The following is a 15,897-nucleotide window of genomic DNA, read 5'->3' as shown; positions in this document are numbered from 1 at the left end:
AAAACTAAAGATTCTGTTAAGGTTCTTGTTTAATTTAGCTCAGAGCTCATCTACAAACGTGTTTTTTCTCCCAGATGAAGCCACTGGAGGAAACAACACAATGCACTTGACTGTCCTCTGTCGCAACACACTTAATTGGATTGAATTGCCAAGTTTTTCTGATTTGAATTGGTGCTACATAGATAAACTGAATTGAATTTTACTTATTTGACATGTGTTTTGACTTTTTTTTTTTTTTTGTCTCCCACCTTAACATGACAGAGATATAACAAAACATAAAAATCTGTTTTTGGTCGGTTGGGGATTTTGGTGTGCCATGCTAAGGTTATTAGAAATTCTTGCCACTCCTTAGAAAACAGTGTGAGGTATATTTACTGTAGGGGTGTACAAAGTAAGAAATGGGGGACAATTGTGGCCCCTCTGAATGACTTTATGCAATTGTAGTATGTGGGTGGAAGCACATGCGGTTGATGAAGACGGACTCATGTTCATCTTTTATCTTTCCTTCACATGTCCGCACATGTGAAAGGAAGTGGTGTCAGTATAGACATCAAAACTGTCTCAAGACCTGAGCCCCCCATTCTCATAGATCCTTCCTTGGGTAAGAAAAACTGCACTGCATTTATATCTCCAGCAGAACCACAATTGAACATTGTATTCGTGTTCGAAAGTTTGAATTGGGATAAGACGAGGACTTTATTTTGAAAGCTGACAACGGAACTTGTTTGTTTTGCACTACGTCAACGTTGACAGTGTGTTTGTGAGGAGGGGAGGGGAGAGGGGGGTCTCCACAGGCTTTGGGCATCCTCAGACAGGTGGAGGAGACGTCCTCAAGCAGCTGAACTGCGCCGGGCTCGGACTTGAGGACTGGGCTGGGCTGCAGGACGAGCGGCGGCGCTCGCTGTGCACGCTCGGTGCACAGATCCCCCCCTCTCATCCCTCATCCCTCATCCCTCATTTGCTCCCCTTGCAGCTGATGCCAGATCCAAAAAACATGCTTCGGCTGATTTCACCCGTCCTGATCCCCCGCACACATGCTTGATATTTCCAGCGTGCGCACGGAGAAGACGAGGGATGTAGCCGCAGCAGGACAAATGAGGAGAACACATGGACTTCAGCTTTTTCCCTGAGATTCTTACGGTGTAACCGGGCTTTCATCGCGCTGCTCTGGTCATGGAGAGCCAAGCGGTCGAGCCGCAGAACTATGAAGATGTGCAGAAAAGCGGCTACCTCCGCAAGCACAAATCGATGCACCGGCGGTTCTTCGTGCTGAGGGCGGCCTCGGAGCATGGTCCCTCTCGTCTTGAGTACTATGAGAACGAAAAGAAATTCCGCAGTAAATCACCTGTGCCCAAGAAGGTCCTGAACCTGGAGACCTGCTTCAACATCAACAAGCGGGCGGATTCCAAGAACAAGCACATGATCGTGCTCTACACCCGCAGCGAGAGCTTTGCCATCGCTGCGGACAGCGAGGAGGTCCAGAATGAGTGGTACCAAGCCATGCTGGATCTTCAGTGCAACTGTAAGACATGAAGCGTGGGCTGTGATTCCCACTGTCTGTTTCTCCATCAGGCCTGTCCTGCCCTATAGGCTGGTTGATCTCCATATATCTGTCTCGCCCATTCCAGATTGTTAAAAAAAAAGAGCCCAGCTTGTATTGTCAGAATATGTTGATTTTTATTATTATTATTGTTATTATTATTACTACTACATGTGTGGTTTAGTCGTTTGTTTGTTTTATTTATTTTTAAATCTCATTTTATTCCGCAAATCAGGCTGTTTTTTAAGACAGGAGGTGGTTCATCTGACTGAGCGGGGTAGACCATCACGCAACGGGCGGCATGCGTTATGTGTTTGTGCAGCAGTCTCACCAAGCTTCAACATAGAGGATCAATTCCATTAGGCAAAAAAAATAAAAAATCTGATTCATATTTAATTGTTCGTGCGTGCAGCAAGGGAAAACCGCTACTTCTTCTGACCAAAATGAAGCCCGCATTCGTACGATGGTGTGTTTTGCATGACGCAGTGGGCATATAGCAACCATCCAAGGGATGCATCATATAGTAGTAGCCTATCGCGGTGCACTCCGCTGCAGCCTGTGTTTTTGTTTCTCTGCACAGCTCTGACTTGCCGTTCGCCTAACCTACATTCGCGCTGTGCGGCGCGGCGCGGTTAAGGCAGGATCTGGACGGCATCGGACTGGAAATTTTGTTTCTGTTGGCTTCCCTCGTGTTTACGTTGTTATCCTTATGATGGGAGCAGACCACCACTACCACCCGCCCCCCCTCCGCTTTGCATTTCATGCGTTTCAGTCAGTCAGTGTAGACTGATGGGCTTGCCCCTCTCCGACGTGTTGTAGTGGAAGCCTGAGCAGATACGCGCTCAGAGCGTAGTGCGTAGACCACATCTTGTTGCCAGGGACAGCATCAATAGAGCCGAGGTGTGTGTTTGCGTGCCTGCGTATGTGTGTGTGTGTATGTGCATAGCCTATATCTCTATGCGTGCATGACTTGTTTACATTTTTTGTGTGTCAAAATAGCATATCGTGCGTTACTGATCCGCTTCTCTGTTATCAGTTAATGAAATATTTATTGGAGTTGCAGCCATCAAACCATGTTTATAATCACTTTTTTTATATACTGGCATTTAATGTTTTATCTTTTATGATGATTGGTGATTATTCTTCACCCTCCATGGATTCTCTGTCAAATTCATGGTATTGAAAAACATGGTATTGAAAAGTTAGCTTAAGCCAAAATCTAATCTCTTTTGAATAATGTTGGGTTTATCTGTATTTAAAAGGAAGTTGTCCTCCGAGATTTTGGTCCGTATTAACATGATAGCAAGCACCCATGATGCCAATCTCTAACACATTTCATTTTCAATTTTGAAATACTTGTCATGCACCTACCTTTTTTTTAATTCAGATTCAGAACCAGCAGAGGTTTGTCTGCTTTATTTGTTTTGATCTTCAGACGCCATTTTCGCAACAGTGGCACAACTTCCTCGTGTACTAGAAATATTTTCCTCTTAGATACCTTTCAACCGGTTCTTTTAAAAATATATATATATTTATCTATTTATTTATTACATCTTTTCACAGTCTTGATTAGTACTTTTTAACTTTGGACTTTGAGGTTGAGATTGGTGAAAAAGAAAAAAACATGTTTCTCCATTATACATTGGAGGGGCATCCTGTTTATTTTTACATTTTAATGTTGGATATTCTTGCTTCCAACACCAGCGTAGATGAAATCATGTTTGTAAGAAAACTGAAAAAAAATTGAAAAAATCCAACTCCTTGTTGTAATACTATTTCAAAACAGCATGATGATATGATAGACAAACATGGAGTTTAATGAGATGCTACTTGTTTAAAAAGCTGTTTGAACTTCTGTCCGAAGTTTATTTCAGTGTTTCTAAAACCTTTAAATGGAAATAACACTTTACTAAATTTGTACTTTTTCAAGTAACAATATGTTTACTGACTTTTTGAAGACAAAAGTCAAAAGTTGAACCACTGAAGTAGGATAAAATAACAGATAAACTCCTCAAAGTTGAAATGTTGAGTGGGCAATGTGACCAGCCAACCTCCTGAGCTCTACTACCCACAATACAGTTTTTCTTTGTGTGGCTCTCAGGGGATGAAGGACGAGAAATCACAAATTGTGCTTTAATAAATGTGAATCAGAATGATTTATTTATTCTGACCCATGAAAAACGTGTTAAATTTGGCACTAGATCAAAACCTGTGAATTTTATGCCAGCTTTAGTGTCGCTAGCCTGCGTGGTGAATTTTGTTTAAGTGCTTGCGTTGTATGATGTCACATCCCATTTCACTGGACATACAAATAATCAACAGAAACTTTGTGACAAAAAATAGCTTGGTTTTGAACTATATTGCCCTGGGGGGTGAGCCACATCACTCATATCCAAAACTACCAACTATTTTAGAGAAAATGTTGCTTTAAATTTGAACAAATTCCTAGTTTACTGTAGTCGATTACATATCTGCATTTACCTTGAAAAATAATGATTACCTGTACCACTGTGGTATTATTTTTCAGCTAATTTATTCTAAGCCTCTTAGGACATAAATAATTATTATTTGCTGGAGCTTAAAGCGATGAGGATTAATTGGCTAGAGCACAGCTGCTAGGCAGAGACATATTTTGCAAAGTTTTTTATATCATGACAGACAATAATTAAATTCAGTGTTGTTTTGCTTTTTTTTAACATTTAGAGGTGTAACTGATTAATATATATTTTTTCCCTTGTTTTTTCACAGGTAAAACTCCTGAAGACTATGGCAGCAGTGGAGAGTGTAGCTCTCCATCTCCCATCCCGACTTTTAAGGAGGTATGGCAAGTCAAGGTTTGGCCTAAAGGTCTTGGACATGCTAGGAACTTGGTGGGCATCTATCGGCTGTGCCTGACTGATAAGACAGTCAACTTTGTCAAACTTAACTCGGACGTGGCCGCTGTGGTGTTGCAGCTGATGAATGTCCGTAGGTGTGGCCATTCAGAGAACTTCTTCTTCATTGAGGTGGGACGCTCAGCTATTACAGGTCCAGGAGAGTTCTGGATGCAAGTGGACGACTCTGTTGTGGCTCAAAACATGCACGAGACTCTGCTGGAGGCTATGAAAGCCCTGAGTGAGGAATTTCGTCAGCGCAGCAAGTCTCAGTCTGTGGGAACTTCTTGTGGTGGTGGTACTGCTTCAAACCCCATTAGTGTCCCGAGTCGGCGTCATCACCCAAACCTGCCACCAAGCCAGGTGGGCTTCTCCAGACGAGCACGCACTGAGACCCCAGGAACAGGTGGCAGCAGCACAAGCACATCACCCACGTCACGTCATGGATTTCCAAGGGCACGAACAGCCAGCATTGGAGCCAGGTCGGAAGAGGGAGGAGCGAGTGCCAGAGGGACGTGGGCCAGTTCCAGCCCAAGCCTGAATGGATCCTGCTCAACTACTCCAACGCTTAGGCCCAAACCCACAAGGGCTCCAACACCTGCTAAGATTACCTTAAGCCTTGCACGTTACACACCTAACCCTGCTCCCTCTCCTGCACCAAGCCTGTCCTCCAGTTCAGGTCATGGGTCAGAGTGTGGCCTGGTTGGGTCCGTAGTGGGAGGCATGTCAATTTGCTCCTACGCTCGTGTTTCTCAAAGAGTTTCTGTTTCAGGCTCACCGAGTGACTATGGGTCCTCGGATGAGTATGGTTCCAGTCCTGGTGAACACTCTCTGCTCATACCAAGTCTATCAGGACATCATGCACATGGAGAGGGCTCCTCCAGCTATATAGTAATGGGACAACGAGAAGGTCTGCTTGGTTCCCATCATCATCCAAAAGGTAGACGGATTCTGCGACGCTCATCAAGTCGAGAGTCTGAGGCCGAGCGAAGACTGCTGAGTAAGAGGGCATCCCTGCCTTTGGCATCCCATGAAAGACTAACCCCGCACAGAAAAGATGAAGATGATGACGATGAGGAAGAGTATGCCATCATGTCACAGAGTGCTAATAGAGAGAGTGCGGATCTGCATCAAGGCTCAGGGAATCCAGCAGTTCAGGGTGGGCAGCTTGACGCAGTAGGGAAGAACAGGAAGAGAGCTGACAAAAGCAGGGCACATGGGGACAGAGGAGCAGCTGTAGACAGTGGCTACATGTCAATGTTGCCTGGGGTAACATCTCCGCCTGTTTCACTATCTCTTTCAATGGGTATGTACGATGCCAGTGCTAAACCCGTGGCAGATGATGAGTACATGGCCATGACCCCCAAAAACAGTGTGTCCCCTCCTCAACACATCCGCCAACCCTCCTCAGAGGGTTACATGGTCATGTCTCCTAACAGCAGCAGCTCCACAGACCTGCATGGACTGGGCATATGGGAGAGCAGAGCCAGCATGGAGAGCCGGGCAGCCAGTGACTACATGAACATTTCCCCTGTCAGCAGTCGCTCTGCCTGCAGCACACCACCTTCACACCCTGAGCAGCACCAGCTGCAACCAAAAATGTTCAATTCATACTTCTCCCTGCCACGAGCCTATCAGCATACCCTCTACACTCGCTTTGAGGAGGACTTGAACAAAGGGGAAGAAAAGAAAGACAGTGGGCATGAAAGTGCTGGTAGGGGAGGGAGAACAGGGTACAGCAAAAGAAACAAAATTGCAGTGGGCTCTGCAGGAGGCTGCCAGCTCTCCATGTCTTCCTCTTCTTTCTCCTCCAGCTCTGCTAGCAGTGAAAGCCTTGAAGATAAGTCAACATCTGGTGGGCGGGGGTTAAGTTTATTAAGAACTGGGGCGGAATACAAAAGTGCAGGAACATCCACAAAGGACGGACATCACCACCAAAAGCGTGCCTCCAGTAGTAAAAGCCCAAAGCAACAGAGGAGGGGGCGTCCTTTGAGTGTATCTTCAGACATTGCTAAAGCGAACACCTTGCCAAGGGTTAAGGAGAATCTACCACCATCAGGGTCCCAGAATGTCGGGGACTATGTAAGTATTATCTTTAAGGAAGATGGTGCATTCAATAAAGAACGAAGTGGAGGGTCTCTTCACGGACCGCCTTTAATCCATGGAACTCTTCGGCCCATAAACCAGCCGCTCCTCTGTCATGATAATCCTGCTAACCTTCCCCGCAGCTTCTCAGCACCACTCTCCACCTCCGCTGAGTATGTCAACATGGATTTAGGGAAATCCTCGACACCACTGACTCATGTTAGATCCACATTCAGCACCCTACAGGACCCACCAACAGTTTCCCCCAAGGCCCGGCATGAGCACAGCTTGCCCTCTCCGCTGGTAGCAGAATGCAGCGCAGGGTACAGAACAAAAATAAAGATGGCAACAGGGCCGACGGATGTTCCATTCATAGACAGCAAAATTTCCAATTCGAGCAACTTAGCAAGACCTGCAACTCACTCTGGTCAACCACTTTCTAGAGAGCAGGATGCAAGTTTGGGTTCTTCCCCGGTCAAGTCCTTCCAGTCGCCTGATAAGAGCAGCAGGATGGTCCGAGGTGATCAACAGGGACACCTGAGCCACCGGTCAGAGACGTTTAGCTCACCGCCATCTTTGCCACCATACGCATCTTCTTCTACCTCCCTCTTCCCTGAGGGCAGCCACGCAGCGAGTCATCGGCAGGGTTTGGACTGCTCACTGTGGGAGAATGGCCAGACTGCTGGTTTGTCTGCCACGCCTCCACCCCAAGCCTCCACCACATCCACTGAACAAGGCCTTAACTACATAGACCTTGACTTAGCCATGAAGGAGAGCCCTCAAGCTGGAGCAGAGCGCACCTCTCCTGTCTACAACGTCGGAGCGAGTACCAGTGCCGGCTCTTCCCTCAACACTTATGCCAGTATTGATTTCTACAAATCGGAGGAACTACGAACGAACCAGAACAGCAGGAAAGACGGGCAAGGTGAGCGCTACGAATCCTCTGACCACAAATATCTGAAAAGTATTCATTCTGAATTGTAAAATGACCAATTGACAATTGCAGACATTCAGAACATTGCCTGCCATTCACAATGGCTTCATAAGTAAAGTAAGAACCAGCTGCAGGCCCAACAGTTATGAAAAAAAATCCTGTCAATGATGTAAACATTTCAATATAGCTAAAAGGAGAAAAAAACATTTAACACTAATCAGATTGGATACATGCTTTGACGTGATGTTAATAGTCATCTGATAAAATCCTCTTCTGGATCTTAGTCACTGCTGCTTTCATCTTGCACTGATGTTTTCCAAGGCTTCAAGCTGGTGGGCAGCGCTGCGCTTCCAGTCTGTGGGCTGTCTGTAGAGTCTCTTATTATCACAAGTGGGTGTTCAGAGAGCAGGGCCAATTGATTTGTCTGCTGGTAATGAGCCATTTCACATGAATGGAGGCACAGGGGACAAAACGCGGGCCAGGTGTTTATATGTTTGTATGTGGGCGGGTTGATGGCTGCTGAATTTCTGATGGCAGCATTAAGTTGCATTCCAAAGATCGGCTTAGTACTGTTTAAGGTTCACTTTTTAATTTTTTTAAAAAATAAATTGACTTTCATGAGCACGTCTTCAAAAATATGCGCTCTATCAGCAATATGATTCTATGGGCAATCATATTCTAAATGGGCAGCTATTTATTTAGCATTTACATAATTGAAATCAAGGCTCTGGGAATATTCTGTCCATAAGTAATTATTTATGCTGCAGTTAATGACTGATCATGCCTTCCAGTAATCCAAACCTCTATAAGCCCATTTATCCTGGTTTCATTCACTGTAACTGTTGTCTGATAAACTGTACCTCAGAGCAGTGTCAGTGTTTCATTATAAACCCAGAAAGAACCTGGTTTTCTCCATTTCCAATCAGAAGTTGACATGCACTCATCCCTACCATGATTCTTATATTGATTTTTGGGTTTTTAACTATTTATTTGTAGGTTAGATTTTCTTTCTACAGCGAAAGGTTGTACAATATACGGCTTCAATGATTTCAATAAGATTTGAGTGCACAAGTTTGAATTGATTATGGATTTTCTGTAATCCACACAGGGACAAAACTGTACATATAGTCTCGGGCCTAGACCTGTATTTGGTCAAATGTCCCATAGAAAGTTGTACCTTGACATCAGATATTTTTTAACCATGAAAGAGCTTCTGACAAATTCTGGCAGGGTTTTTGACCACTCTTCTTAGCAGAATTGGTATAATTTATTCAAATTGGTTGGTTTCTCTGGCATGGATCTGACTTTTATGCATAGTCTGTGAATTTTCAACAAGTTGTGTTCGGGGTGACTTCAAGCACCTAATTGTAAATCCTGGAAAACCAGCATCACTTTCCACAGTGAAGTAAATTTAACATCAAAATGGAGACAAAACCTGCCAACAAACAGAAAGCCCTGCTCCAAAACTATTGGCATCAAGCTCTCCTAAAATTTGAGGGTGGAGCCCAACGCCATCCGGAGACGTGTTTTGTTATCAAAAATGAAGATATTTCATTTTATTGAGAAGAAGTATGTCTACATAAGTCAGGGTTAGACATTCAAATTTGAGAATGTTGAGCCAAATGCCAACCATGGTGGTCTTAGATTCTCCCTGATGGTCTGGTTTACCAGTACTGGTCGACTACCTGAGGAAGAAAACCCCAATTCTTCAATGTTGACACAATTGTTGATTGAACTTACCTTTAATATCAACCTTATTGAAAATATTTTCTTTAAAGCTAGATCCATTTTTGTGTAGAACAAATTTTAAATTAGTTCTACAAGTTCTGCGTAGAAAATTGAATCCAGAAGTGTGTTGCTGGCTACAAAAACCACATCAGTGCTCCACAGCTTGTTAGTGGATACTACAACAAAATCAACAAAAATCTGTGGGGGGAGATATATATATATATATATATATATATATATATATATATATATGACAGACAGACATATATATATATATATTTGAGTCTATATGACTCTGTGTGGATTACAGAAAATCCATAATGAGTTCAAATCTCTGTTTAAAAAAAAAAAAAATTCATTAATTTAACAGTCCAGACATGAAAACCTTGGTTCAAATAAATCATCTAAAGCCAAACGTTTAGACCTGTGACGAGAATTGTAGGTACTGCCACTTTATTATATTGAAGTGATCAGATTAGATCAGTGAACACTTTGTGCTGTCCAGGTGGTTATCAAGAAACGAAGAAACAATAATCTGTGGAAGTGATAAAGCTGTCACAAACACACACAATATTGATATCTGCAACAACGGCCCTGGGACCAATCAGAAAATCCTTCAACAAAGATATCAAGCGTCATGTGATATTTACTCAAGCTGCCAGCAGGACTTCTAGATTAAACAAAAGCAATATGCCTGGGCGAATATATAATCTAGACAGAACGGCTTTATCGGCTGTAACATTCTGTGCTGAGGAAGTCTACGTTAGATGTGCTGGGGGGAGAAAATCATTTTTATGCTTTTAACTGCATGAAGATGAGAAAATTCCTTGTGTCAAAAATCTATCCTTGAATCTATCCTTGCCTTCTTTTGATTCTTTCATTCCAGAGTGTTGATCTCCGTCTTTGTCTTTGATGCGACGGCTCGCCGTGTGTTGCCACAACAGAACTGTACGCCGGAGTCGGAACGCTGAAACTATGGAAATCTCATCCCTTCCTGTTTGCTGTTTTCTGTCAACCAAATGTGTGCCAAACACACACACACACGCCCACCCCCACACGTACTTACACACACACACACACAGCCTTACAAACTCAACACACAATCAAAGCGTAAGGAAAAGACGTTACGTTGCTTGAACTAAGGAGACACTTGATCTTTTTTTAACTTGGTACAGAGAAGCTCACATGTGACAGGCTACAAAATATGATTGCCATTGTTTTGTACTTCATTAAAAATTTGAATTGTTCCAAAATGTTTTATTATGTGTGTTAATGTAAGTTTCATCGAATTCTATAATTGGCAAAAACTCTATCTGTCATTTTTGAGCGAACCTGTTTGTTGAAGTTTTGTGCCACAAGATTGGAAAGCAATTACATGCCAATTAGTGAGCTTATTTAATTTCACTTCAGTGTTACATCCTTCTTCTTTGCACACATAGTTTAAATGATCAACAGGTGTCCCTTAGGTTCAAGCAAGTAAGAAGATAACTGCTGGACATACGTTTCTAAAACATTCACACCATCTCACTGTAAACAGTTTTAAATTATTATCTACTGTAAAGTTGCCCCAAAAAAAGCTTTTATACTTCTAGACTACTGCTCTTGTGTTACCGAGGTGCTTCAAAAACTGGTCAAATGCTTTGAAATGTAAAGACTCACAACCGAGCCCTTCACATGTATTTGCTCTCCTGGTGAGGATGTTTAAAAATCTTTAAAATAAATTTCTCCTTTATTGCAGTAGCAAAATTTCACATAAGAGGGTTCTAAGACTAAAATGACTTTTCACTGCAAGCTGCCCGAAAACCTGCTGGCTAGTATCTAATGGTTGTAATACAAATCTGACAAACTCTTTGTTGGAGTTTTCAAACTATAAGTTGCCTTGTTTGCCTCGGCCAGCCTTGTTTGTTCCCTTTATTGATTTTAATTGTTGCTCTATCTGTGGCCAAATTTAGATCATCATCATCTAGGTGTTTGGAGTCATTTTCTAACTTATGGGGTTGATGTTTTTCTTGAGTGCCATGTTCTCTTGTCTTTCCCACGTTGGAGAACGGAAAAGAGCAATGTGCCTCTGCGTCACATAAAGGTTTCCCCAAGGAAGCCGCAAGTCATGCATTACAAATTAAAGGTTTCCCAATACAATAAAGAGATTCAAATTACATAAAAATAAAATAGGAACTTATTTTAAGGCTTTTTGCACGTCCTTACAGAGATGCCAGTTAAAGTGAAGGATGCTTTCCCACCATTTACCTATCAATCCCCATTGCTGTGACACAAATCAAATCCAGCCCCATTCAAATGGGGAAAATACTTTTGCTTGTGTTTATGGAAATGTCCTGGCTGATAGGTGCTAAAGAGTCCTGAAAATAAAACTAGCAAGGCTCTTCATGTCCCTCTTTAAGTGTTCAAAGATTTGAACACAGAGAAGTTGAACAGACGCAGCCGGTCTGCGACGTCTACACGGACAGAGAGCTGCAAATATCCCCCCATCGTCCGCCTTCGGATTCCTCTTAATAACAGTGTATCAGATGAGGTTGACACATGACTGTCAAATCAATTACATGATGTCTGAGTCACACAACGAGCGCTTCAGCAGGAGAGACCACCAGAGGAAAAGAAACAGAGATATACACGTTGCTTTTTTTTTTTTTTTTTTTTTTTTTTTTTTTTAGTTGAAGACTTAAAATCATTTTGAACTTTTAAGTAATACAAACTTAGTAGAAAAATTATAAATGCTTTTTTTTTGGCATCTTAGCTTTTCTATTACAACTGTATATTACACTATGGTGTATACTATAGTAATAAGAGTAGAGTGACAGAAACTATAGTACATACTGTGGTTATAGTTTTCCTCATTTCCAAAACAGTTAACACAATTTTAATATAAAGTGACACACTACAATGGTATATAAAATATACAGTATACATATAATGAATAATACTATATAGCCTAGATATCTATATACTCTTTTATAAAGTGCCTCATTTTTGATTGTAGCTGTTTTTACACAGGTTATCGTAAAATGGGTTGTGAAAATGGGGCTGAGGGAAAACAATAACATTTCTCTTCAAAGCTTAAATTTGTGGAAGGAGGACAGACCAGAAACTGCTGCCATTCAACAGTGATTAGATTGCCTTAAAGTGTTTTATCAGAGACATGAAAGAAGAAGCAGTTTTGATTTTGTTGCAGTGCCTAACACTGAAGCCACAATGTAAGCACATGCACCCCTCTCGCTATTTTATTTTTATTTTTTTGGTTGGTTTTGTCAAACTGAGGTTTTGCTTTAAAAAAAAAAAGAAGAAGAAGAAAATAGAAAAGACAAAGAAGAAAAAGAAGAAGAAAGAATCCTCTCCTCATATATTTTTTTGTAGTGGTCCCATCTTTCTATTTCACTCTCATGCACCCACCTGAAAAAAACAAACATGTACAATACATCATTCATACCTTGCAAAACTATTCATTGCTTTTGAACATTACAACCACAAAAGTCAAACTGTATTTTATTGGGATTTTACAAAATAGACCACCACAACGCAGTGCACAGTTGAAAAGTTGGAAAAAAGTGATTTTTTTTTCCAAAATAATTACAAATTCAAATAAGAAAGGTCTTTTGGGGTACGTCAATCAGCTTTCCTCAAACAACGTAGACATTCTTCTTTGTAAAGCATCTGGGAACAGTAAATGTCCAAGTCACAGATTCCCAATTGGATATAGGTCTACACTTTTCAGTTTTTTTATTAATAATTCATTTTTGAGACACATCTAATCTGTACTCCACAGTTATACTCTATTCATGTTAGTTTTGTCAGATAAGATCCTGATGTGAAAGTGATGAATACCTTTGCAAAGCATCTTAACTTTCCTGGTTTCTACTTCACGAAGAAGCTGCCATCTTGTATGTAAATAATGAACACGATATTAATGAATTAACTTTTAAGTTTTCAAAGCACTCCCTTAACGAGCTTTTGAAAAAATGGAGCGTGCTTGTGGCTGTGAGCTTGTTTGTGTCAAAACTGTATGAACATGCTTTTCAGTGAATTGGTGATACAGATATTGATTGAGCTTCCAGTAATTGTGAGTAGTTCTGTTTCTCTATCATGTTGTCTTCTTTTCTCCACCCACAACATCTGTAGGACTGTGGACCAAGTCTTTACACTCATTACCTCCTCTTTTATAAATCCTGCTGCAGCCAAGCAAAGTTCCCAAAAGAAAAAACTAAAACAAAAAACAAAAGTCTAAAATTAATGAAAGGTTTAGAATAATTTGTTGGTCTAATTTAGGAGACACACACATCCAGACATCAGTCAAGATATTCTTTCTTTTTAAAGTTCACATTGTGTTTCTCTGACGGTACTTTGACTGGGGGGTGTTTAATCACAGCTACATGTGGCAACATTTATTTGGCCTTGTTGTGACATTGCTGAAACTGCAGACCATTTTAATTGCAAATACTTTAAGAAAGAAAAAAAATGTCTGCTGTATTTTGTTGATAAGGTGATGCAATGCAGAACCAAACTTGTTCTGAGTCCAGGGCTCCGGCTGAGTGCACACAGGGTAAAAACAAATGAAAGGTTTTCTTGATGGAGTTCTGACATTTGGTAGCTTTTCCCACATTTAGATTGATTTAACTATTATTATTATTTTTATTTATTTATTTATTTATTTATTTATTGTAATTCAAAGTAACTCAGCACCAGTGTGGTCAAGTCAGTTTAAAGTTTATCTCAAAATCATCTTTTTCTTAAAGGTTTTTATTGGTGCCTGATTATCGCATCGAATTGTGAGGAAACGGCGGGAATCACCATGGCAACCAATGTGCATCTCTTCATAAAGAATGCAGTAGCTAAAATTGGACTTTCAAAGTAAAACTAGCAGGTACTTTTTAAAATTAATACTAGAAGTAAAGAAGGATACAAATTACTGTTTGGCCTGGACAGCCACTAGCAACAACTTCATTTGGATTTTCAAAATAAGGTTGCCAATCCTGCTTTTTTAAAAAAGGGATTATGTTAAAGGAAAGCACATTTATTTTCTTCAGCATAAGAAGTTTCAATCTTTTGTATATTTGCATATTGCAAAATTGGGCTCACATACACACCTAAATTAAGCATGACTTTTATGACTTCTTCAAAATAAATCACAATTTTTAAAAAATATATCTTGCCATTTCATAGTTTGATTATTACAATTATTACATTTCTCATTCTTTGTCACCAAAGATAATATTTTGGGCTCAAATAAGACATATTAAGCACCAAGCGTTGGGCACCACTGAGGCTCCTTCAGGATTCCTTACAATTTTGATATTTTTAACATAGTCTCTGCACTCTCAGTGTATGGTTAATATTGACAATCTTAACCAAATCCATACAGGAGCTTCTGTTTTCATAGTTTATCTTATCGAAGGGATGTTTTAATCTGTTTGTGTTAGCCTCCATTCTAATTGGGGATTAGCGAGATTCTCTGACTGTACTTTATAATCTCAAATCTGAGCAGACGCAACAGTTGGTGTTACTGTAAAGCCCCCTGGAGAGTCTGATGTTGGCTCAGTGGGGGCAAACGCATAAGAGGAGTGCAGAACTTTACAACCAAAACCACTGCAGCTTAATATGTTAATATCTGCTGTATTTCTAGTGCATTTCTGCTTTCTTTAGCACGGTGCACAAGCTGCTCCACAGACTCTAAATGTGGGAAATGATACTGTATGTACAATCAGGATACCTGCTATAACTACAGTAAAAGAGCATCGTATGTATTTTAAAATCAAATGATCCTACTTTGATAATGATGTAATTGTAAAAGATGAACAGGAACTATAGGTATGTAAAGTTTAATGTGTATAAAGAAGTTTGCTTAAAGGGAAGGGAGGGGAAGGGGCGGCATGGGGTTCATTCTGTTTATGGCAAAATTGTTTCAAACAGAATATTGATGATTTTTGTCTGTGATGTAGACAACAACAATGTTTTTTTTTTCTTTTGATAAAAGGCAAAGTGATATAAAAAAAAAAGTGTTCTGTGATTCTTTTATTATTTTTGAATTAACGACATGGAGTCAAATGAGTCTAGACCGGTGCACAGTAAGCCGCCACAGGTCTGAGTTTTAAAGGATAAGCTTGTCGACAGAGTTTCTTTAATCCTTGCCTCCTCTGTTTAACAGATGGAGTTTGGGTAGTTTTGGGGTAAATAACAACTGAGTGAGGCTTCTGCTGCTTGACAGTTTTTGTTTCAGTATTTATTACCCTGTGAGTAACATCAACTCATTTTCAGTAGGAAATTTGTATTTCACGGAACCCACAAACATTGTGTTTCCATTAAGGTGCATAAAGCAGGACTCTGGTTGGATGTTTGTCTTTTAAGAAGCTTAAAACTAGTTTTCCATTTTTCATTGTCCTGTTTGAGTCATCCTTAATTTTGACAGTATTAGTCATGAAATAAAAATTTTGACCAAAATGTTTAGTTTTAGGGACTAAAACTAAAGTCCCTAAAACTTGTTATTGTAAATTGTAAGACTTAGAGGGATACGTTTCATTCCTCTAAGAGCTCATAGTTTACAATACAGTACTATTCATTTCTTTAAACATATTGACATATTTATCTTTATGACTTCATCTCAATTTCCGTTTTCAAGTTTTAATCTCATAAATCTTAATTGGGGTGATATGGTTCTGTACAAAAATACTTCATTCCTTATTTAATTAAAATTTAAAAATTAAAAATCAGATTTATTCTACCGAAAAAAA

General features: G+C 40.4%; 1 protein-coding gene across 1 annotated transcript; it reads left to right on the top strand.

Annotated features, from left to right (window-relative positions):
- The first annotated feature begins 812 nt into the window (after positions 1 to 812).
- si:ch211-284e13.4 (insulin receptor substrate 1-B) lies at positions 813 to 15,125 on the top strand. The gene is made up of 3 exons (XM_044140983.1): positions 813 to 1,522; positions 4,289 to 7,423; positions 10,047 to 15,125. The coding sequence occupies exons 1-3, from the start codon at positions 1,174 to 1,176 to the stop codon at positions 10,052 to 10,054; spliced, it is 3,492 nt and encodes a 1,163-aa protein (XP_043996918.1). The 5' UTR covers positions 813 to 1,173; the 3' UTR covers positions 10,055 to 15,125.
- Positions 15,126 to 15,897: the final 772 nt, after the last annotated feature.

This window comes from Gambusia affinis, linkage group LG15 (genome assembly GCF_019740435.1).
Source record: "Gambusia affinis linkage group LG15, SWU_Gaff_1.0, whole genome shotgun sequence".
NCBI lineage: Eukaryota > Metazoa > Chordata > Actinopteri > Cyprinodontiformes > Poeciliidae > Gambusia > Gambusia affinis.
The sequence above is the reverse complement of the archived record's forward strand: the minus strand, read 5'-3'. Positions and strand labels throughout refer to the sequence as shown.